At 52.2% G+C, this 21,991-nt stretch overlaps 7 protein-coding genes across 7 annotated transcripts; 3 read left to right on the forward strand and 4 right to left on the reverse strand.

The window, feature by feature from the left end:
- Positions 1-1,993: 1,993 nt before the first annotated feature.
- On the reverse strand, positions 1,994-5,111 carry LOZ57_000541 (uncharacterized protein; the record flags this gene model as incomplete). The annotated part of the gene is made up of 3 exons (XM_049249640.1): positions 1,994-2,811; positions 2,873-3,085; positions 3,143-5,111. The coding sequence occupies 3 exons, from the start codon at positions 5,109-5,111 to the stop codon at positions 1,994-1,996; spliced, it is 3,000 nt and encodes a 999-aa protein (XP_049111834.1).
- A 1,462-nt stretch (positions 5,112-6,573) lies between these two features.
- On the forward strand, positions 6,574-8,220 carry LOZ57_000542 (uncharacterized protein; the record flags this gene model as incomplete). The annotated part of the gene is made up of 1 exon (XM_049249641.1): positions 6,574-8,220. One exon carries the CDS (start codon positions 6,574-6,576, stop codon positions 8,218-8,220), a length of 1,647 nt encoding a protein of 548 aa, XP_049111835.1.
- A 480-nt stretch (positions 8,221-8,700) lies between these two features.
- Positions 8,701-10,675, reverse strand: CAT1_1 (catalase A; the record flags this gene model as incomplete). The annotated part of the gene is made up of 11 exons (XM_049249642.1): positions 8,701-8,771; positions 8,827-9,240; positions 9,290-9,374; positions 9,425-9,712; positions 9,763-9,886; positions 9,933-9,940; positions 9,988-10,080; positions 10,134-10,344; positions 10,394-10,417; positions 10,474-10,603; positions 10,651-10,675. 11 exons carry the CDS (start codon positions 10,673-10,675, stop codon positions 8,701-8,703), a joined length of 1,473 nt encoding a protein of 490 aa, XP_049111836.1.
- A 360-nt stretch (positions 10,676-11,035) lies between these two features.
- Positions 11,036-11,965, forward strand: LOZ57_000544 (uncharacterized protein; the record flags this gene model as incomplete). Its single annotated transcript, XM_049249643.1, has 1 exon — positions 11,036-11,965. One exon carries the CDS (start codon positions 11,036-11,038, stop codon positions 11,963-11,965), a length of 930 nt encoding a protein of 309 aa, XP_049111837.1.
- An 886-nt stretch (positions 11,966-12,851) lies between these two features.
- LOZ57_000545 (uncharacterized protein) lies at positions 12,852-14,594 on the forward strand (the record flags this gene model as incomplete). The annotated part of the gene is made up of 1 exon (XM_049249644.1): positions 12,852-14,594. The coding sequence occupies one exon, from the start codon at positions 12,852-12,854 to the stop codon at positions 14,592-14,594; it is 1,743 nt and encodes a 580-aa protein (XP_049111838.1).
- A 419-nt stretch (positions 14,595-15,013) lies between these two features.
- LOZ57_000546 (uncharacterized protein) lies at positions 15,014-17,703 on the reverse strand (the record flags this gene model as incomplete). Its single annotated transcript, XM_049249645.1, has 2 exons — positions 15,014-17,520; positions 17,583-17,703. 2 exons carry the CDS (start codon positions 17,701-17,703, stop codon positions 15,014-15,016), a joined length of 2,628 nt encoding a protein of 875 aa, XP_049111839.1.
- A 911-nt stretch (positions 17,704-18,614) lies between these two features.
- On the reverse strand, positions 18,615-19,920 carry MET32 (transcriptional regulator of sulfur amino acid metabolism; the record flags this gene model as incomplete). Its single annotated transcript, XM_049249646.1, has 3 exons — positions 18,615-18,758; positions 18,819-19,549; positions 19,611-19,920. The coding sequence occupies 3 exons, from the start codon at positions 19,918-19,920 to the stop codon at positions 18,615-18,617; spliced, it is 1,185 nt and encodes a 394-aa protein (XP_049111840.1).
- Positions 19,921-21,991: the final 2,071 nt, after the last annotated feature.

Raw genomic sequence — 21,991 nt, forward strand, 5'->3', positions numbered from 1 at the left:
TCTATTACCTACTGGTTGTGATTAGTCGCCAGCCCCGCCGAGTATAGCATTAATCGACAATTTTTGAGCAATTCTCAATCTAGTCACTGATAACTAGTAACATCACTTCCCATATCTTATATTCCTTTCTTATTTTCCTCTTTCTTCCATCCCCCCAGCACCATCCCTCTAAGTCTACCCTCGTCACACATTTTCCTCAACTTTCTTACTTGGCAGTCAAGAAAACAACAACAGTACTGATTTAGGTCCGAAGATCCTCAAGTGGTCATCCTTTTTGCTTAGCGACAAGGACTGTTACCCTCATCTTGCCTTCAATTATCTGACCCGTCCATATCCAATCCGCTTTGTCTCTTTCTCAATCAAACCCACTGAACACGTCGAACAAAGCAAATAGATCAAGTTACAAAATGAATTATGCCACGTGGATGGGCCAGAGATCCCGTTCGGTAGTATTGGCATTTCATAGTAAGCTTATTTTGATGAAGAATGAGGCGATGGCCTGAATAATTGAAAGAAGCACATTGGAGACTACTACTGGTATAATGGCAGCTTATACACAGTGACACTTCCACAAGTGGATTTCTTTTTGAGTAACAGGCTGCACTTAATGATTTACTGAAACTTAAGAATTTGACTCCACAAAGTTCATGTTCAGCGGCCAGAAAAATATATACCAACCCTTGAAAGGATGGCTACATATGCGCTCAACAAAATAATTCAGGAACTAACAATAATATTCGTCAACTAAGAGCGAATATAGTCTCTTATTATTTTTATTATTCATGATAGTCGTATGCAGCCTGAGTTCTGCAGACCAATTCTGCAGCTTTTGCCCGGGATGCACAACATTTTGAAAGTGAAGGTACGGGGCTAACTCGTTACGAGAGGCTTGGGCACCGAGCACTTCATTCACCGAATTACGCGTCCAATGTTCACAAAGCAACACAGGACAGATTTTCCATTTTACATTCCCCTGGCAGTCTGGCCCACGAGACATGTTGAAACTCTCTTTAGGATAACCGCTCCTTGGACAAGTACCCAGTAATTCATATACGCGCCACTCAATTTATTAATGATTGACACTGCCAGTCAGATCATCCTTTGGCTAAGTGGTTAGCACTGCGACAGATTTATCTGTGTGAAATATAACTTTCGAGGATGCAGCTACTACAAAGCTGTGGGACTCGAAGGAGGAACCATCTATTAAGCATACTAGGCACGCTAGTTATTAAACGGTTATAATCAATTGAAAGGATTGGAAGAATTTGAGATCATTGTGAATGTAACTTAATGAGGCCCTAGAAGAAGATATAAGAATGGAGCAAAATGATCAAGATATACGTCTACTTCGCCTCTGGCCCTTCTAAACCTAACAGTGACCAACAATATAATAAACCCCCATAGCCCAAGTATTAACAACCATACTCATTGTCGAGTGGCTCTATTAATAGCAAGGGAGAGGTACCAGAGTAACCCTAGAGTGCTAGTAATTTCGTTACTGAACATTCGATGATTTTTCAACGTTGTAGGAGGGTCTCTGAAGGCTGTCACGGCACGTTTCAGGGCGGCGCTCTCCGTTCTCCTTTCTATCAGCTGATGAACAACATACATGAGAGATGTTTCTTTTAGACCACACGGTGCTAAGGGCAGCTACCCGTTCAGCCGAGTTGCAAACCCTCGTATAATTCGATTCGCAATCGTTATGCTATTAATGCTCTCATCTTTCGGGGTATACTTTCACTATAATATGTGCTGTTTATACTTCTAAGTTGTGTTCTATAATTATAGGGGGTTGTTGGAATTGGCTGGTTATTGAGGGTCACTACAAAGCTTGTCGCTCAGTTCATTTACCATGAACATGAAGGGGTAGTATTTATGCTATTGAAGAAATATGTACATATATACAGGTATAAAATAGTTATTATTAAATGCAAATAAATACCAGGGGTATCTTTAGAAAGCATCCGAAACCAACAAACGCTTTTTTCTCATATCAGACGCTCTGGTCTGCAAATTCCATTACTACGCTCCTCGGCTCAACATATGTCCCCAGGGGCTTATATTCGATCTTCTTATAGCCAAACGCCACGGGTCCACCGAGCTCCAGGCCACGCGGCGTGTCCGTCCAGCGAGGAGAGCACGTAATGCCCAACACTGTGACCATCACACCGTACCTGAATTCAGGCACACCAAGAGCCTTGCCGGATTGGGTGTCCAGAACAGAGATCAGATCCGGCACCATGGCGATGTACTTCTCTTCACCTGATTCCGAAATGTGTTTAGCATAAATGTTTTCGTTCTTGAAGGGAATTTTGAGGACGCCGCCAACGGCCACGGCATCGGCATTATTGCTGCTCGATTGTTCCTCTTCTGACTGCTGTGTCTGTTGAATCGTTATTTCACCGTATGAATGCCCCTTGAAGAGGCGACGTTCAACGGCAATGATTTTACCACGGAACAGCACCCTTGCTGCGCTGGAGCCAACCTCCTCGATCATTTGCTCCGCAACAGTGTTGACGGTGTTGCTGGCATGCGCGCGAGCAATGCACCGACCGATACGCCAGGCGAGGGAGACTGTATTCAGCACACCGTAGTTTTGTACCCGGTCTGCCGTGGTGGGTTTCGCGGCCATGCCGACTCTTGATCCCATTTCAGAGCAAGAGGCTCGCAGAGCCCTGTCGACTATCTCGTCATCCGTAGTTTTCGTCATCATTATGGTTCTACCGTCACCAGAGGCAATAACGCATGGGACAAGTTGGCTTTCTTCATAGACACATAGAGTAGTTTGCCAGTAGGTTGGATATGCACGTCCTGCAATGTTTGTCAGTAATCTATGTTGAAAGGCAACTTCTAATAAGCGGGAACTACGTACCCATCCAATCTGCGTCAACCATCGGGCAGCCGTGGTTCTTGGAAGATGCCAGGGCTAATGGAACCAGCCCATTGGCACCCCCAATCTCCAGGCCCATTACAGCGTCAAATGAATCATGGTGAAGGTATTCCATCAGGTCCAAGAATGCTTGCTCAGTCTCATCACTAGCTAGACGCTCCACAGAGACAGCTGGAGATCCCATATGGCCGCCCCCTATCCACGATGTTAACAATGGATAAACTTGATAGACACCACAGACTCGAAACTTACAGTAAATCACAGCATCTTTTTTCAACGACGATGCATCTATTACCCGTATTTTATGGCCCTCTCTTATCTGATCTCTCAGGCGGATATATTCGCCAAACGGTGAGCCGCCGCCCGCACATCCCAGAACATAACAGCCATCTGCGAGCCACTTAAGGTCCACCTCTGAGAGTATCCATTCCTGCACACCTGTGTTGGGGTTTTTGATTACTGTAGGTCTGTACGATGCGGCATCAACAGCTGCAGGGTCAGTTTCATCATCGTGGGCGTCCCTCTTCGACTCCTCTTGATAGATAGCATCCTCCGTACTCTCATCCTCGGGGTGTGCGCCATTCGTCATGGGAACACCAGCTGGAGAGAGCTCACCAACAGCACGGGCAATGACACGCACTTGATGAGCAACGTACTGTAAGGGGATAGCATCGACCTCTGCGAGGTATACAGTTTCGCGGAGCGCGCCAGATACCACGGCTCGCTCTATAGCCATTTCTTTTGCATGCTCCACTACCTCCGTGATGGTTCTCTCTTCAGTGCTCTGGATCATATCGACGGTACCTCCGACCTTGGACATTGCTGCTCCTACAGCGTTTGCAACGGAGTGATATGGCGGGCAGATGACCTTTGAAACACCGTCTAGCTCTGTAGGGGCGATGACAGAGCCGCCACCAACGAGAAGTACAGGCAATGGGGCAGGTGAGGTTTTCATTAGGTCAACAACGCCTTCCAGCATGGTCTTCATGCGCGCCTTGGCTTTGGCGATAGTGGTATCATCGATATCCTTCACGAGGTCTGGGTTTCCGATTTTCTCGCCGGCAGCCACTGCAATATCAGTTGCAGTAAGAACGTCTCCGCCAAAGACCTTAGCTTTGGTGCTGAGATAGTGGCCAACGGAGTCAGGGCCGACAGTCACTTTGCCATCATCGGTGCGAACAATAGAGCCACCACCAAGGCCAATGGATTCGAGGTGCGGCATGCTGAAGTTGATCTGCACGCCTGCAACGGTGACATATGCCGACGCTTGACGCGGGAAGCCAGACGGGAGCAGGACGCCAACATCGCTAGTTGTGCCACCAATATCGACGACGATAGTCGCTGTCTTCTCTCCTTGTTCTTCAGATGCACCACTCAACCCAAGATATGCAGCGCCCCGCATGGAATTGGTAGGACCGGACGAGAAGGTACGGATGGGAAGGCGGGCGGCGGAGGGAGCATCGATGAGAGTACCGTCATTCTGGGTGAGGTATAAGGCGCAGGTGAGATTTAAGCGCTTCATGGCATCTTTGAAGCCGCGGATGGTTCTTCTGGCAAACTTCAGAATGGAGGCATTTAATATCGAAGCGTTTTCTCGTTCGAGGAAGCCGATCTGGGACACCTCAGACGAGCAGACGATGTCGACGTTCGGGAGCTCGCGGCGGACAATCTGTCGCACGAAGTCTTCCTGGCGGAAGTGGTCGTCGATGGGGGAGAAGACACCAGATATGACAACAGCGTCGAGGCCTTTCTCTCGGATGACGGCGCATTCCTTGACGACCTGGGCTTCGTTGACAGGGGCTTCCTGGGAGCCATCAATGTGGAGGCCACCGTCGACATAGCAGTAGTAGCCATTCATAATGGCCTTGAGAGCGGAGGGGAAGTCGGAGAAGGGCGGGACCTCCCGCGTGAAGGAGCGGGAGAGGCGGATGATGGCGACCTTGGACAGGCGGCGGGCGTCATGCTCGACGATGGCGTTGATGAAGTGGGTGGTGCCGATGGTCAAGCAGGCGATCTCGTGGCGGTCGACGCAGGACTGGTCCAGCACGGCGCGGACGGCGATCTCGATGCCGTCGGTGACATTGGGGCTGGTGGTGGGGGTTTTATGCCAGGCGACGACACCACGCGAGGACGAGGCCGTGGCGCGGGTGTCGAGGATCACGGAGTCGGTGTTGGTGCCGCCGACGTCCACCCCGATGCGGTACGGGGTCGTAGAAGCCATGGTGGGCGAGGAGGAGAGGCGTCGATCGGCCGTGCTGGGGGCGTTAAGGTGGGAGGAGAACCGTCGCGCCCAAGAAAGCGGCCGCAAGGAAGAGCCTACCTATATACTATGACGGGCGATTCCCCCGCTCTGAGCTTACGCGGGTGGTTTCCCGATCGGCGGCCACGTAGATGCGCACGTCCAGCAGAGCATAAAAAAAAATAAAGTCTTAGCCTATAGCCTGCGACACCGTCGGCCCCGCGACGCCTCTTTTGCGCTGGAACTGCGCAGCCGTTTCCCGCAACAGGGGTCGGACCAAGGGACCCGCTGCAGGCAGACGACGCCCTCTGCGGTCACATCCGGCCCAATCGGGCGTGCGCGGTGGTCGGAGATGCCACACAGTTTGGGGGAGGACACCGGGCAGCCGGCGCATGGCTGCTCGTCACGCTGCAGATGCGATGCCAACGGCGGCCGCCACCACGAGGCAGGCGCCCGGCCTTGCGCGCCTCCGATTGGCTATCCAGCACGTGCTACCCGCGCTTGGGCGCAGCCCCGCCCAGCCGCCAGAGTCCACCAGTCAACGTGCGCGCCGGCCGGCCGGGTTGCGCCGAGGCTGTGCGGAGCCGCGGGAGAGGCTCGGCACGGTCACGGGGGGGTCACGAGGCGGCTCAGGGGGGGCGGCGGGCGCTAGCCAAATACGGCAGCAGCGAGGCGGCGACGGAGAATTCTGCGGCCACAGGAAGATGAGGATGCGCGGCCGCAGGTTGGCGTGCACTAACTATATGTTATTACTGAGCAGTCCAGGGCATCCTCGCCTTGTCGGGCGCTCTTGCATGCAGCGCCGGGAGCGTCGCCCGCCGGTGGAGCTGTGTCGCGCCACCCACACGCGCCCGCCGTCGCCGCTGAGGCCCATCCGTGGGTATCTTCGCGAACCCCAGGCGCCACGGCTCTGCGGCAACACAGCGCCCTCTCTACCCGGCCCAGCCTCGCGACACGCGAGAACGGTGCAAGCCAGCCGTCTCGTCGCCAGCAAGCCGTGCGCACTAGCTCGCCGGCCTGATAGAAAACACCGTCAGATAGACCTCCCGGCTAATCTCCACGAGAAACAACACCGCCGCCCCCGCAAAACTCAGAAACAGTTCGCCTAACTAGTTAGCTATCTGACTTTCCCACCCGGCAGCCAGCCGTGCTGCGCTGGAACGACGAGCATTAGCATTGCCGTCCGCACGCTCGGGATTCGCCTCCAGCGCCAAATTCTCTGTCTGCAGGGCCAGAGAGGCGACCGCGTGTGATTAATAACGGCCCGCCGCGCCGCCCAATTCCTGCGCCGTCGCGCAATCTTCCTTCTGTCCCGTCTCCCCCTGAACCCTCGCTCGCTCGCTCGCTTCGCCGTCTCCTCCGACCGAGACGACGACGAACAACGACGACAACGACGTCCGGCGGACCTCGACACGCGCATCCCCCGTCGCTCGCTTGCCCTGCCATGTCGTTTCAACGCTTCGTCGAGCGTCTGTACGTGCCGACGTCGAAGGAGACCATCTCGACCGTCTGGATCAACGATGACATTCGCCCCCTGCCTCCGCACCGCCGCACATGGAATGTCTACGCCTTCCTGTCCTTCTGGGCCATCAACCAGATCGCACTGAGCAATTGGCAGGTCGGCTCGTCGCTCGTCGCCATCGGTCTGAGTGTCTGGCAGACCGTCATCGCCGTGATCATCGGCAAGCTCATCATTGCCGCTGTCGCCGTGTTCAACGGCTTCGTGGGCGCTGAATGGCACATTGGCTTTCCTGTCTTTTCCCGCGTGGTCTGGGGTATATACGGCTCGTATCTGGCCCTGTTGCAGCGTATTCTGCTGTCTGTCGTGTGGTTTGCCGTGCAGTCGTGGACCGGCGGCCTATGCGTGACCGCCATGCTCGGGGCCATCTTCTCGGGCTTCCATAACCTGCAGAATACTTTTCCGGCGTCGTCGAACCTGACCACCAAGCAGTTCATCGGCTGGGTTATCTACAATGTGCTCACCATTCCAATCCTTTACTTCCCCCCGGAAAAGACCAAGCGTCTCTTCTACGTCATGAACATCGTCTCCTTCCTCACGCTTCTTGCGATGACAATCTGGGCCTTGGTCACCGCCCAAGGCGCCGGCCCACTCCTTAAACAGCCGTCGACTGTAACCTCGTCCAGCGAGCTGGGGTGGTCCATCGTGAGCGGCGTAACAACCGTGATTGGCAGCATCGCGGTCGGACTTACCAATCAGCCCGATTACTCCCGATTTGCAACCAAACCGGGCGACCAGGTCTTTGGCCAGTACTTTTCGATCATCGTCCTGGGCACCATCATGCCCACGCTTGGCTGCCTGGTGTCGTCGGCTACTCTCAAGATTTACGGAACGCCGCTGTGGAACCCACCGGACATTGCCCTGAAATGGCTGGAAACAGACTACAATGCCAAATCTCGCGCCGGTGCCTTCTTTGCCGGCCTAGGGCTCGTTGTGTGCCAGCTGGCGATCAACACCATTGACAATGCCTTTTCGTCCGGCATGGATCTCAGCGGCCTGTTCCCCAAATTCATCAACATCCGGCGGGGTGCCTACATTGGCCTCATCATCTCCATTATCCTTTGCCCCTGGGAGCTCTTAGCCTCGGCAGGAACGTTCATCAGCGTCCTGTCGGCATACTCGGTGTTTCTTGGCCCGATGTGTGGCATCATGGTGAGCGAATACTGGATCGTGCGCTCTCGCAAAATCAAGTTAACGGACCTGTATCACCCGCACCCCGAGGGTATCTATTACTTCTGGTACGGAATGAACTGGCGCGCCTTCTGCGCGTGGGTCGTTGGCTTTGCTCCGCTGCTGCCGGGCTTCGTCAAGGCCGTCAACAAGTCCGTTTCGGTGCCCGAGGGCTGCACTCGGCTGTACAACCTAGCATACCCGCTAGGATTTGCGATTACTTTTGTGATCTACACTCTACTCAACAAAGTGTTTCCTCCTCCAGGAATCGGTGAGATTGATGAAGTGGACCACTTCAAGACATTCACCCCTGCAGAGGCCCGCAGGATGGGAGTGATGGAGTGTGCGACGCCGACGGATTTCTGCGATGTAGAAAAACCGAGCTTGAAGCAAGATGTTTGATGTTGTACGGGAATATTGGTCTTTTTATTTTCTCCCTCTAGTTAATTTTTTTTGATATCCAAATGATTTTAATGCATTTTGTTCTTGATATCCAATTTGTTATCATGTACTCCGTAGCTGTTGATACCTAACTGTGCCTGTCTGCAACCAGCCTCGGTTCAATGGGCCGGAGCATTGGCGGCCCGGCACAAAACGGGACTAGTTAGTTATGGCTTAGTCACCAATTTCATCACGCGACTCGGATCAGCGGGCCGCATTCTTCCGTGTAAACCAAAAATTGAATTGAATGTATTCTTGTAAAACTAACAACCATTGTAGAAGAATCATGTAGGAATGAGGTAATGCGCCAGAACTATATTACCCCTACATGTTAATTGCTACTATTTGGGAGCGCACGAAGCAGTTTCTCTGCCAAGCCCGGAATAGAGCCGGCCCGGTGTCCCAAGGCTAGCTTAGTCATTTCCACCACACGCTTCGCAGTCACGAACATGCTGGCTCAGTGGCCGCTGACAGTCGAGCTCCCATATCGCGGTCGACCCGGCCGAACAGCTCTGCGGCGCGTTAGCACGGCAATATCTAGAAGCAAGAAATGGAAGAATGGCCTACCATAGACCTTGCTGCGCAGTCGCGGGTCGGTGACTCGGCGCACGTTGTCCGCCAGGTTGTCAATTAACCGGTCCTGATGGCCTGGCTCGCGGCCTAATACCTTCCACAGCGCGGCGGCTTGTTCATAGTCCCGCGGCTCCATGATGGTACAGAAGCTTACGGCCTCTCCTACCCATTTCTCATGCTGGGTCAGGGTGGTGGTGCTGTTGTTGGTTGCCTTGAAGGCCGTCGGTTTCAGCATCGAGCCGACATAGTTGGGATCATCGCCATAGTTGTCGGAGAAGTTCATGAAGCCGTCACGCTGGAACGGGCAGTATACCGGCGCGTGGGCCCGGTTGGTGGGCAGCTGCTGGTAGTTTGTGCCCAGGCGATAGCGCGCTGCGTCGGGATAGGCAAACATGCGCGCTTGAAGCACTAGACACACTGGTTAGTTGTGTTCCTTTCAAAGGGCGGAGAGGCTGACTTGGATCTGCAGAGGGAGCAATGCCAGGCACCATAGTGGAGGGCGAGAATGCGGCTTGCTCGATGTCGGTGAAGTAGTTTCGAGGCTGTCAATTAGTGCAGGCGCATAATGGCGTTACAGGATTTCTATACTCACATTACGGTTTAATGTCAAACGGCCGATCTTGCGCAGTGGAAAGTCGGCGTGGGGCCAAACCTTGGTCATATCGAAGATATTCCACTTATAGGTCTCTGCCTGCTCGGGGGTCATGACCTGGACGAAGACGTCCCACTGGGGATAGCTGCCGGTTTCGATGGCGTGGAAGAGGTCCTCGACGAGGTAGTCGGGGTTCTCGCCAGCAATCTTGGTGGCAGTCTGACGATCGAAGTTCTTGACGCCAATGGTGGTCTTGATGTGGATTTTGACGTACCGGAACGAGCCGTCCTGGAGTCTGTTAGAGAGAAAGAGAAGTAAGGTGATAAGACGTGAAATACCTCCTTGGTGAACTTGTACGTATGCCCGCTATAAGCATTCATGTGGCGCAGGGAGGCCGGAGTGCCACGATCACTGAAGAGGTGCATAAGCTGGTGCACGCCTTCTGGATTACCGACATGGAAGCTAAAGGTGTTAGGCGTGTATATTTGAGCAGGTACTCGCCACTCACTCCCAGAACTACAAAATGTCAGCGATTTCTTAAAGAGGGGAATTAGTGAATATACCATGTCAGCATCGGGGACATTGGTCCGCGGGTGTCGCTTATGCGAGCGGTTAAGCGACGGAAACTTGAGCGGGTCGCGGACGAAGAAGACGGGCTACAGCAATTCCCAAGTTAGCGTGTGCCTGATGCAGAAGATACGGGTCGTACCGTGTTATTAAAGACCCAGTCGAGGTTCCCCTCGTCGGTGTACAGCTTCATGGCCCAGCCATGCACATCACGTACTGTGTCAGCTGACCCGCGCTCGGGGCCGACGGTCGAGATGCGCAGCAAGACAGCAGTCTGCTTGCCAGCAGCAGAGAGGAAGCTGGCGGAGGTCAGGTCGGAGCAGTTGTCGGTGGCCTCGAAGATGCCGTATGCCCTGGTGGCCATCAGCACCAGTAATTATAGGATGGGAAGTTTGGATCTACCCGGCAGCTTTGGCGTGTACGACTCTGGGGATGCAATCAGCGAGATACACGGGTTATTGGGGACACAATGGGATTTCTACCTCTCCGGGATGCGTTCTCTCGAGAAATGGGCCAGCGTCTCGAGCAGCTGGGTGTCCTGCATCAGTACCAGCCCACCGCCCGAGCGGTTTCGCAGCTGGACGGACGAGGCGTTGCTGGCATATGGGCAGCCTGCGAGTCGTCAGTATATACATCCGGGGCGTGTCTGGCTGGAATACCTTCAGCGAGAGTGTAAAAGGCCATGGTGAGATCTGTCTGTTAACGTGGCCATTCTATATTCATTATTCAGGGCGCTGATATCGATTCCCTGACGTCAATCCGCTGGCCCGCATTGAGTTTGAGCTGCCCCTTCACCGTTAACTCAATTGCTAGTTATCGAACTAGTTAACTAAGTTACCAGTCTGCAGCGGCCACCTATGATCGCCAGCGCATTTGATTTCGGCTGCCCGGCGCTTCTCGCTCGTGAGGGGAAGCCTCATCTCCTCACCATTTCCTCCCCGCACCGTCTGCGCTGCGATGCTCTCTTCATCAACATCAACATCAACGCTCCGCTCTCTCTCTGCCTTCTGTCTCTCTACCTCCTCCTCCTCCACCGTCGCCACCATGGCCCTGCCACTTTCTACCATGCCGCTATCCGCTATCTTTCTCGTCCTCACCGTCCACCCCTCTTCTGCCGCCGCCCGCACTGCCCGCACCGCCCTCGCCCGCATACCCGACCTGGCGAAGAACGTCTCCATCCGCGACCCCAGCGCTGCCTTTGCGTGCACCGTCGGCATTGGCAGCGCTGCTTGGGATCGGCTCACCGGCATGCCACGCCCTGCCCAGCTCCGTCCGTTTCCTACCGTGCGTGGTCGGGTACACACTGCCATCTCAACGCCGGGCGACCTACTGTTTCACATCCGCGCCGCCCGCCGTGACCTGTGCTTCGAGTTCGAGCGCCAGCTGCTGGATGTCCTAGGTAGCGCCGTAACAGTGGTCGATGAGACGGTGGGCTTCCGCTACTTCGACCTGCGCGACTTACTCGGTTTTGTCGACGGCACTGCCAATCCCGTCGGCCCTGCCGTACCGAAGGCGATGCTAGTGGCGGCAGAGGACCAGGACAAAGCTAGTGTAGGCGGTAGCTACATCGTCGTGCAGAAGTACGAGCATGACCTTGCCGGCTGGAATGCGCTCTCGACGGAACAACAACAGGCCATAATCGGTCGCTCCAAATTGGATAACGTTGAGCTGCCCGACGCCGAGCCCGGACAGCAGCAATCTCACAAGTCACTAGCTACAATAGAGGATGACCAGGGCGACGAGCTCTCCGTCCTGCGCGACAACATGCCCTTTGGCTCGCCAGCCGCCGGCCAGTTCGGTACGTACTTCATCGCCTACACCCGCCGGCTCTGGGTCGTCGAGCACATGCTTGACCGTATGTTCATCGGCAACCCGCCTGGCCTCCACGACCGCCTGCTGGACTTCTCCAAGCCCTTGACCGGATCGACCTTTTTTGCCCCGCCCGCTGATATGCTCGCCTGCTTGGAATCCTAGCAAATATTCGTCGGACAAGCGGGGGGATCGGCGTTGAGATGGGCGATGATAGAATTTAGCTTACAATCACATTTTTTCCCTACATCCAGGTACTCCACTGCGGAGCCAACATACTTCTTCAGAACCCCAACCGCTGGATCGCAATCACGAGGCCTTGCGGCCTCAACTCCCCTCATGGTGTAGCTGAAATCCTCCACTCTTTAAACGTTCCGTCCCTGCGCTGCGGGGCGGCTCCATGGCTGCTAGAACATGTGTCAAGGATGGAATCAGAGCAAGCTTGGATGCAGTTCATACTTTGATGACTGAGGCCAAACGTGAGCTCGATGGAGGTTGGGACTCGTGTTTTCACATTCGGCAGGACTTAGGATTTTAGAGTCGATCTTTATCGGAATGGTATTCGTCCCGAAACTCAAAAAAATGGATTAAGCTTCTCTAACGGATGAATATGCAGGTTCATGCTACAGCAGTACAATAGCTTCTTCGAGGTGAAACATTCGAATTTACGCTTTGCCACCTTATCTTCTGCACGCCAGTGTCAGCAGCTGCGCAGTATGACTAACAACATAGATTCAAGCTGAGACTGGGGTTTAAGGCGTTGGGTATCGGGACTCTGCGAGTTCGAAGGCCAGTCGGGACCTAAATCTAGATTCATGACGGCGAACGGGTATCGTCGTGCGGAGACCAACCCTTTGCCCGCACGCTGACTTTCCGCTGCTTGGAGACCATGTCATCGACGACATCATCCAGCAATCACCCATTCGGACAGACGGCCAGCTGAATCATGGCCCTGGACATATAAGCCGCTGTGTTCGCGCTCAATCGGTCTTACCAAAAGCCCTCGTCATCACATCAGAATAGCATCTCATATCCTTCATTCTCTTCTATCATGGCTACCAACGGCGCCCACTTTGACTTTATTGTCGTTGGCGGTGGCACCGCAGGCAACGTTGTCGCGGGCCGACTAGCCGAGAATCCCAATGTCAACATCCTCGTTGTCGAAGCTGGTGTTGGTAACCCACATGAGGTAGAGCAGATCCTCACTCCCTCTCAGGCCATGAGTCTGCGCAGCAGCAAGCATGACTGGGCCTACAAGACCACCTTCGTCAAGCGTGACGACTACGAGCGCGTCGACATGCCAAACACCCGTGGTAAGGCTCTTGGTGGCAGTTCCTCCCTCAACTACTTCACCTGGATCCCCGGCTGCAAGTCCACCTTCGACCGATGGGGCGAATTTGGCGGCAAGGAATGGACCTGGGACCCCATGGTGCCCTATCTACGCAAGAGTGTCACCTACCACGACGATGCCGGTCTCTACCCACCTGAGCTCAAGAAAATCGGAGGTGGAGGGCCCCTCCCCATCTCGCACGCCGAGCTACTCGACGAGATGAAACCCTTCCGCGAAGCCCTAATCAAGGCCTGGAAATCTCGTGGCGAACCTATGTCAGAGAATATCTACGATGGTGAGATGAACGGTCTCACACACTGCGTCGACTCTATCTACCAGGGCAAGCGTTCGGGAAGTTTCCTCTTTGTCTTAGGCAAGCCCAACATCACCATTCTGCCTGAGGTTCACTCTAAGTGCTTGATCATCGACGAAGCCAACCGCACCTGTAAGGGTGTAACTGTGATTGATGCCAGCGGCAAAGAGCTGAGCTTCTATGCCACCCGCGAAGTAATTCTATCCCAAGGTGTCTATGAGAGTCCTAAACTGCTCATGCTCAGTGGTATTGGTCCGGCCAAAGAGCTGGCCAAACACGGAATCAACACTATCGTCGACTCGCGCCATGTCGGCCAGAACCTTGTTGACCACCCCGGTGTCCCCTTCGTGCTTCGTGTCAAGGACGGGTTCGGCATGGACGACCACCTCATGCGCGCTGGCCCCAAGAACCAAGCTGCCGTTGCAGCCTACCAGAAGAACCGCTCTGGCCCCGTAGGCTCTGGTCTCCTAGAGCTCGTCGGCTTCCCACGTATTGACAAGTATCTCGAGAAAGATCCCGCCTACCGCAAGGCCAAGGCAGCCAACGGCGGGGTAGACCCATTCTCACCCCAGGGCGAGCCGCACTTCGAGCTCGACTTTGTGTGCATGTTTGGCACTGCATTCCAGTGGCATTTTCCCGTACCAAAGAACGGCAATCACACCTGCGTCGTCGTCGACTTGGTGCGGCCTATCTCCGACCCAGGAGAGGTCACACTTAATAGCGCAGACCCCTTCATGCAGCCCAACATAAATCTCAACTTCTTCGCCGACGACCTCGACATCATCGCCATGCGCGAGGGTATTCGCTTCAGCTACGACGTGCTACTCAAGGGCGACGCTTTCAAGGATATCGTTGAAGATGAGTATCCTTGGGATATGCCCCTCCACTCCGACGAGGAGATGAAGCGCGCTGTACTAGATCGCTGCCAGACGGCTTTCCATCCCTGCGGCACCAATCGTCTGTCCAAGAGCATTGACCAGGGGGTGGTCGACCCCCAACTCAAGGTCCACGGCATTAAGAACCTGCGTGTCGCCGATGCGTCGATTATTCCTGTTATACCTGACTGCCGTATTCAGAACTCCGTGTATGCTGTTGGCGAGAAGGGTGCTGACATGATCAAGAGCGACCATAAGGATCTCTTTAAACACTAAACTATCTATAGGAGGTGGAAAATGAATACAGCAATGTGTCTTGATTGGGGCTTACAAGTACGGTTTTTCTAATTTTTCCTGTCTTTGATTAACAGATTTCAAACCCATGTATCTGACATTGCTACTTGAATGACTCCACGAAACTGTGTTTGCTTAACTAGTTAGCTCCAAATGATATTTTCAAGCTCTCATATCAAATCCATAAGCCTGCTTATCATGGTATCGCCATATCTAATCTAGTTGATCTATGAAAAAGAGACTAGAACGTTACCCACTGCTCTGGCCGCTAAAAATTGGGCCCAGAAAGAACACCCCTGAAGCCCCGAGAAAACTCCGCAATGTAATATGAGGCGTCGGAAGCTACCGTACGGAGTAGTTACACACTCCGGAAAAGAGTGTGCCGGTTTTGGCTGGTCTCTCTAACCGAGCTTTTCCCGCATATTCTTCACCAGGGCTTGCGCAAGTAGTTTTGGCACAAATCTTGCCTCTTCGCACAATGCCGTGCTCTGTATCTGAGCCCCCACACACGGACCTGGATCAGCGCCGTAGGCCAGAAGCAAACGTACCATATCTTCATTTCCATGTGCTACGGCTACAGATAGCGCATTGCCTACGGAGGGAATAGGGGTGTTGATGTCCGCACCATCGTCGACGAGAATCTGCAGCTGCGTGGCGAAGTGGTCCCTGGGAATGTATTTCAACCATTCGACCACCGAAGCATTCTGGTCGACTAGTGGGCATCCTTCTCGGGCCATGAAGAGGCGGAGCATCGTTTCACTGGCAAGAACAGGGTCCTTTTCATAACAGTACGAGGGCTTCAGGCCCGTGTGATTATTCCTAGGATAAACATGAAACGCTCGTCCGTGCTCTCCGAATCCCAACTTGACGAGATACTCGACCAGTGGGTGGTTTCGAGATTCAACAGCCTTTGTAAAGACGTGGCGGCACCATTTCCGGTCCGTCAGTTGGCTAGATAGTTCTTTAGGGTAGTATTTCAGCACCACTTTTAGGATATCGATATCTTTGATAGCCGCCAATACTTTGTGGTCTCGCTGCATAGCATGCGCACCAGAACTCCTGAGAAAAAACTCCAGTGCTGAGACACAACCAAGTTCTATAAAATGGCTGAGTTTAGTGGTGGTACTTTTGAAAAGGGAGCAAAGTTGGATGTTTTTCTCCTGTAGTTCATTTGCAATGGCAACAATTTCAGGGCCTTGTTCCTTCAGCAAAGCAGCCGCTTCGTCTTTACGGAATGTCTTTTCTGCACTGTGGAGAAGCATGGCAATTGTTGTAGCCGCAAAGTCATCATTGTTTCTAGGGTAAGTTTGGAGTACAGCGCCCGGATAGCAACTAGTGAGCCGTTTGACTGTTGCAACATCACGACGTTGCGTTGCATGTTGAAGCATGTCGGACACTGTAATAGAGGAAAATCGAATAGCATTGGTGTTTAAAAGTCCTTGGACAGCAGGCAGTTCGGTATCCCAGACACACAGCCTAACCTTTGGAGGTAGGTACTCTCCATCACCTAGAGCTTCATATTCAAATCCTCCCGAAAGTGTCTTCGAGAGCAAAAACGGATTTCCAAAACGAATAGCACATTCAAATGTGTTGGCATCGAATTCAAGGCCGCATTCCGCCAACCTGTCAATGAGGGAGGTATGAAAAACTTTCTCAGCAACCCATAGTACATCTTGCTCAGTAAGTCTTAGCCTAGCTCCAGAGTCAAACAGCATTTTTGGGATGTCTACATAGCCGTCTCGTAAAGAGTTTTCTAGTGCGATCGATGCTTCATACATACATGGGTCGAAATCATCTTTTTCCTCAATGCATAGTTTCACCAGTTCCGGGAAGTTTCGCTGTATAGCAGTGGTCAATAGTGTGCTAGAAGGTAGTGTAGAATCTCCGAGGCGCTCCAACAGAAGCCGAACGACATCTAGGTTCCGCGTGTTCGCTATCGCAGAGGTTATTAGAGCAGTGCCATATAGGTCGTCCGTGATACCGTTCTTCAATAGAATTTCAACGGCAGACGGATTATCATAAGACGCAGCATAGGCAAATGCCTTAGCCTTTTCCTTGGGAAGAATAGAGATCTCCGCGTTGCGCAGCAGGAGAAGCTCCAGAATTTCACGGAGAGCAATTGTATGAGGCTTTTTTATGGCTGCGACGACCAATGGGCTCTGCTTCATCATATCACAGGCGTTTTCTTCGGCTCCCGCTTCGAGTAGCAGCTGTACAGCACCCAGGCAGCCAGATGACACGGCTAATGTCAAGGGCCGCCCAAACAGTGTGCCCAAGAAGTTGACATCAGCACCCCATTCAATAATGCAATCGATGCTCTCAAGACTCCCTCCAGCAACGGCTGCCATCAGGGCATTCCCGTAAAAGCCACATGGCGCATCGACTTGAATGTTTCCGTGCTCTTTCAGCAGGCAAAGTAGCTCGGTGTGGCCTTTGAAGGCAGCGAGATAGAACGCCGAAAGTAGACTTTTGCCAGCTGGCTTCAAGCTCTCGCTGTCCAGCAGAAACAGCACCAGCTCAAGGTCGCCCTGCCAGGCCGCAGCAAGTAAGGCGAGGTGATGGGCATTGAAACGCGATCCAAAGAAACATACACCAGCGGGCAGATTTTGGAAGGCGAGGTGGTCTACAATGTCCCGCGGGCCCAAAAGCACAATTGCAGCGTCAATGAAGCCGGGCACATATTCCGTATCTTCACGCTGCAGGCGTGGCTCATCAGCAGCAATACTGATCAGTACGGCGCTGAGGTCGGCGATGCTTGTAAATAGGACACCAGGGCTGTTGGGCAGACGAGCCTTTTCGCGGGCGACCAGCGCCAACGCTTGAGTGTTGAGATGGTCGAGATGTCCGCGGTTCGCGGCAACATCCAGGCGAGAGAAGGCCTGGTATACGGTAGCCCCATTGAGGGTTCCTGGAGGCAGTGAGCAGCAGGTATGGAGGTAGATAGATGCTACCATAAGCGATGTCACTCACGGCAGGTAAGTCTCAACGCAGCCACTTGGTCGCGGGTGTGTGCGTGCTGCAACCAACGGTCAGCGACGACATATGAAACGATGAGTGCCAAAAGCGGCGACGGCAGGTCTTGCAGGGACATTGCGATAAGTGGGATGCAGAAGAGGAGAAGCAGCAGAAGGCGAATCTCAAGTTGAGCAGTCAGTCGTGATGCCTGTTAGGCCGCCAACGCCGCCTCAGGCCAGATCACAAGGCTGTTGGCTGATGCCTAGCGAGCTCATGCAAGTATCAGGCATGATGGCCACGATCACGTCAAGCGATGCAAACACGGAAATCCAAAAGAGCCGGCTTGACGAGAAGCACATCTACAGAGGGCTTTGCGGGCCAGTTGAGCAGCAGTGGTATCGAAGCGATAGTGCTTCGGAACTTAGCGATTTCAGACATAAAAAAGCAGTTACCTAAATCACACAAAAGATGATGTTGAAGGAGGAATTGAATTAAAATAATACTATCCTTCCCATGGATAAGTCATCTCAAAAAAAAAAAGAGATAGGGTCATCGACAACACGTAGATAGGTATGTATAAGAAAAGAAAGAAAATAAAAAAGGGAAAAAAAGGTAATAAAAGGAATAATAATGAATATTTAATGGGAAGGGTTCAAACGAGCGGAAAAAAGAGAAGAAAACCCCGGCAAAAGATAGAAGTCGAGAACCGCGAGGGATTCAACTCCGAAAGTAGTCTGAACACCTAAATTGACCAAAGGCCCGACCAACGAAGTATGTCTGGAATGCACCTCAACCGCAAATACGCAATGAAGAAAGCGCGTGTTTCCAAACGCAGCCCGCCAACTCCCTTTTAAAATCATTTGACAGAGATGAATACATGCGTGCGTCAGATGTACGGCATCCTCACCAAAGAAAAGACACGAGAGGGATTACTAGGTAATAAATAAAGTCACGCTGATGTAAAGGTACTCCGATAAGATTCACAAAAAACCAAGATCCTGCAAAGCAGTCTTGCATATCCGTTTATTCTGGGTATAATGCATTCCTTTAAGAGTATTTATCATGTCGCGCGCCAATCCCGTGTGGTGGCGACACGGTTCCAGTCGTCTCGTCTTTTACATTTGTGGAACTCGACGACGTATTTCCATCAGCCGCAGACTCCTTTCCACAACCTTTGACGAGGATGTGTCTCTGCATAGCGGATTAGAATGCTGGAAAATCAAGTAGCTCTAGCTATCAAAAAATACACACCTTTAACGCATCTTTTCTGGAGAAACTCTTGTCGCAATGGTGACAAGGAAATGGCTTCACGGCTAAATGTATCCTCTTGTGTCGTTTTAAATCGTGATTTCTGTTGAAACTCTGTGGACACAAATCGCATCTGAAGGGGCGGTCGTTTTGTGGAGCCTGTACAAGGCCATGCAAATGATGGGTATGCGCGTGGGGGTACATTTGATGTAAACTGGCGGCATGCCCGCTATTAAAACCTGGAAGGAGATTAGGCTGTACAGAGCCTATTAACGCCATTTGATTGTTTGGATTGTGTATGTTGCTCATGATTGGGCCATTCATGGCGGGAAGCGAGTACGACGGGTACGGCCGTGTAAACTGAGGAAGTGGTTGTTGTGTATCGAGAGGATATTGAATAGGCATCCCTGGCACTCTACCAGACGGCGCGCTAGAGCTCGGTGGCTGTACCCCGCTCTGGTAAGGGTTGAAGCTTGTGGGAGAAGCAGGAGGCTGTTGGGAGCCGTTGTAGGTATACTTCTGCCCAAAAGGGTCCAGCGTATTTGCTTGCGATGCAGGCTGCGGTTGCCCGGTGGCATAGTTTCCACGCTGGTTTTGAGGCTGCTGCTGGTCATGCTGTTGTGTTGAGGACACGGAGAGTGCCGGCGACGGGGAAAGAGGAGAAGGATACATTGTGTTTTGTGGGTAAGATGGAGATAAATTATCAGATATCGAAGAATGAGCAGTGGTTCGGCCTATTGTCAGTTAGCCATGAGAAAGTCCCACCTGCTGACAAAGGATGGGAAAGTAGCGAACCGGAATTGAAGCCGTAAGACGGTGCTGGCCAGTAACTCTGTGAATAGGCCTGAATTTGTCCAGGCCCAGCTAAACCAGCCGATGCTGAACTACTGTCCGCCGCAGAATTTGAGGGAGGGGTCAAAAGGTTGCCAACCTTAACGCCAGCGATTGACGGTTGGGTTGTGTTAACGGTAGGATGTAGTTGGTGCTTTTGCTGTGGTTGCGGCGCGTGAGGACTGGGTAGCTCAAAGCTGGGAAGTGTGGTAGGTGCTGGTCGACGCGATCCCAATGACTGTTGCATATTCAGAGCGTCGAAAGCCGCCCCCATTCCGGGCGGAGGTATGATGAGTGTAGCCACGTTGGCGGAAGACGCGAAACTCGTTCTAATATCTCAAATTAAGCAGTGATAACCCAACTGGGGAAATCTCACTGCGCGAAGCGAGAGCTAAAATAAAAATTCAACGTTGTGGTGAGGCGAGCAGGTGGGATCCGAGAATCACAATATATAGCAATTGAGAATCACAGGCTTAGGTATAGCTTCATCAAGCCCAATCGGTAGCAGATATGCAGTGATAATCGCTTGCGATCAAAGCAATAGCTTCAGAGAAAAGAGGGGTCGCTCGGGAGATAAGTTGACTAAGACACACGCAAAGATCGCCTCTGTATGTCAAAATGAATCCCAAGGCGAAGATCTAAATGAAGTTAGCGATAATTCCCACTCACAGCCTTAAGAGAGGGCCAGGGGAGTGGAAGAGGCGTTCGATTGTGGCACCCGTGCGACATTAAATATGCACTGGCGGGCCAGGGATCATACAAGTAGCCGTCTCGAGGTTTTTTACGTTGCAACAAGTTCAAGGTCAACCAGCTCGAGGTCTGGCTCAGGGGAAATTTGGGAAGACTCAACAAGGTACCATCCAGACAAGTGCACGTACCTTCCGACTGCAACCGATATTTTAACGTGGAGCAGAGTAATCTCAACAATGGGTACTGGTCCAATGTACTCCGTATGCACACTAATTCGGGTTCGCGGAGAAAAGTTTGTTCTTTCAAGCGTGCGTCTTTGAATTGTTATTTGTAGCTCTGCAAGATCATGCTGGTGGCAAAAGCTCAAGACGGAGCAAAGACGGCAGATAGGTCTTTAAAAAACAATGCTTGATCAACACCGAGGAGATCGGCACGACAATCGAGATACACGAATATTAGCTTGCAATTCAATTGCAGAATGTTGACAGATGCACTGGTGGAGCAGTGTGGCACGGCGATCACTGGTAGCTCAAGAAGGTCCCTTGGGGTCAAAAAAGGCTCTAGTATTATAACTCTGGAAGCCTGGAGGTCTTCCTTGCCTGGCCAGAGACGCGCAAGCCACCAATAATGACGGAACTGGTTCTGTTCGCCTCCGTGACGCGACGAAGAATTATTATATATGGAAGCCCAAGTTGACACGGGTGTTTGGACGGCCGTTTGCGATTTGTCGAAAGCAATGGTACCGAACCCGGTGAATGCGGGGAGTGGCGATGGCAGGAAGAAAGCTAACCTCACCCGGGGATTAATTATTGTCACGGAGAACAAAGAGAGAAGCGAGCAGGAGGGAGAAAAAAGGTCTCATTCCGCTGAACAATCGCCACGTTAAATTCGTCAGTCGTCGCGAAGTAACGCAAAGTGGGGAGCAGAGATGTTTTCAAGCTGGCGCTTTCCAGCGCAGAAAGGCAATGGGTGTTAAAGTTCCGGGGGGTCAAAAAAAATCAACTGACTCTCGACAGCAAACTAGTGATTGAAACCAATTAATTAAGATGTTGACTATATGAACCATCCGAAAATAGGTTGACTTGTAGCAAAAAAAGGAAAAAGAAAAAGAATCCAAGAGAATCCGGTGGCAAGGGTGTAAAGCTGTGCTCTTCGTATTATTATTATTATTATTGTTGATTATTATTATTTATCAAAGTCGCGGGCCAGCAAGAACAAATCCAACTGGACCAACCAAAATACAGTGCAAAAGAAATGGGAGCGAATGATAGAATGATTGTGTCGATCGCTGCCCTCTTCTTTGTCGCGATCCGACAGATTTGGAAATTATTCCAGCTCGCCCATCGATCTGCTGGCGACCAAAATGGATCTCTCCAATCAGAGAGTCAGGGGAAAAGCGGGAACAGTCACGGAGAGGGGAAGGAAAAAGAGACGAAAAACATAAAAGGTTTGACCAAACCAGAAGTGTCCCAAAAAGGCTGGAGAAATGTCGCAAATCAGAAAATGTTGAAACAAACCATTTGCAAAGTCTGAGCGATACGAAATGTTGCGAGTCGAGAAGCTAAACAGGTCAAAATGACCCAAAGAGATAATGATTGAGGGCCGTTTCTCGATGGCGAGAAAAGCTCCAGGCGTGGTGTTTGGGCTCGCTTTCT

Source organism: Ophidiomyces ophidiicola (assembly GCF_022830035.1).
Source record: "Ophidiomyces ophidiicola strain CBS 122913 chromosome Unknown scaffold_1, whole genome shotgun sequence".
In the NCBI taxonomy this organism is placed as follows: domain Eukaryota; kingdom Fungi; phylum Ascomycota; class Eurotiomycetes; order Onygenales; family Onygenaceae; genus Ophidiomyces; species Ophidiomyces ophidiicola.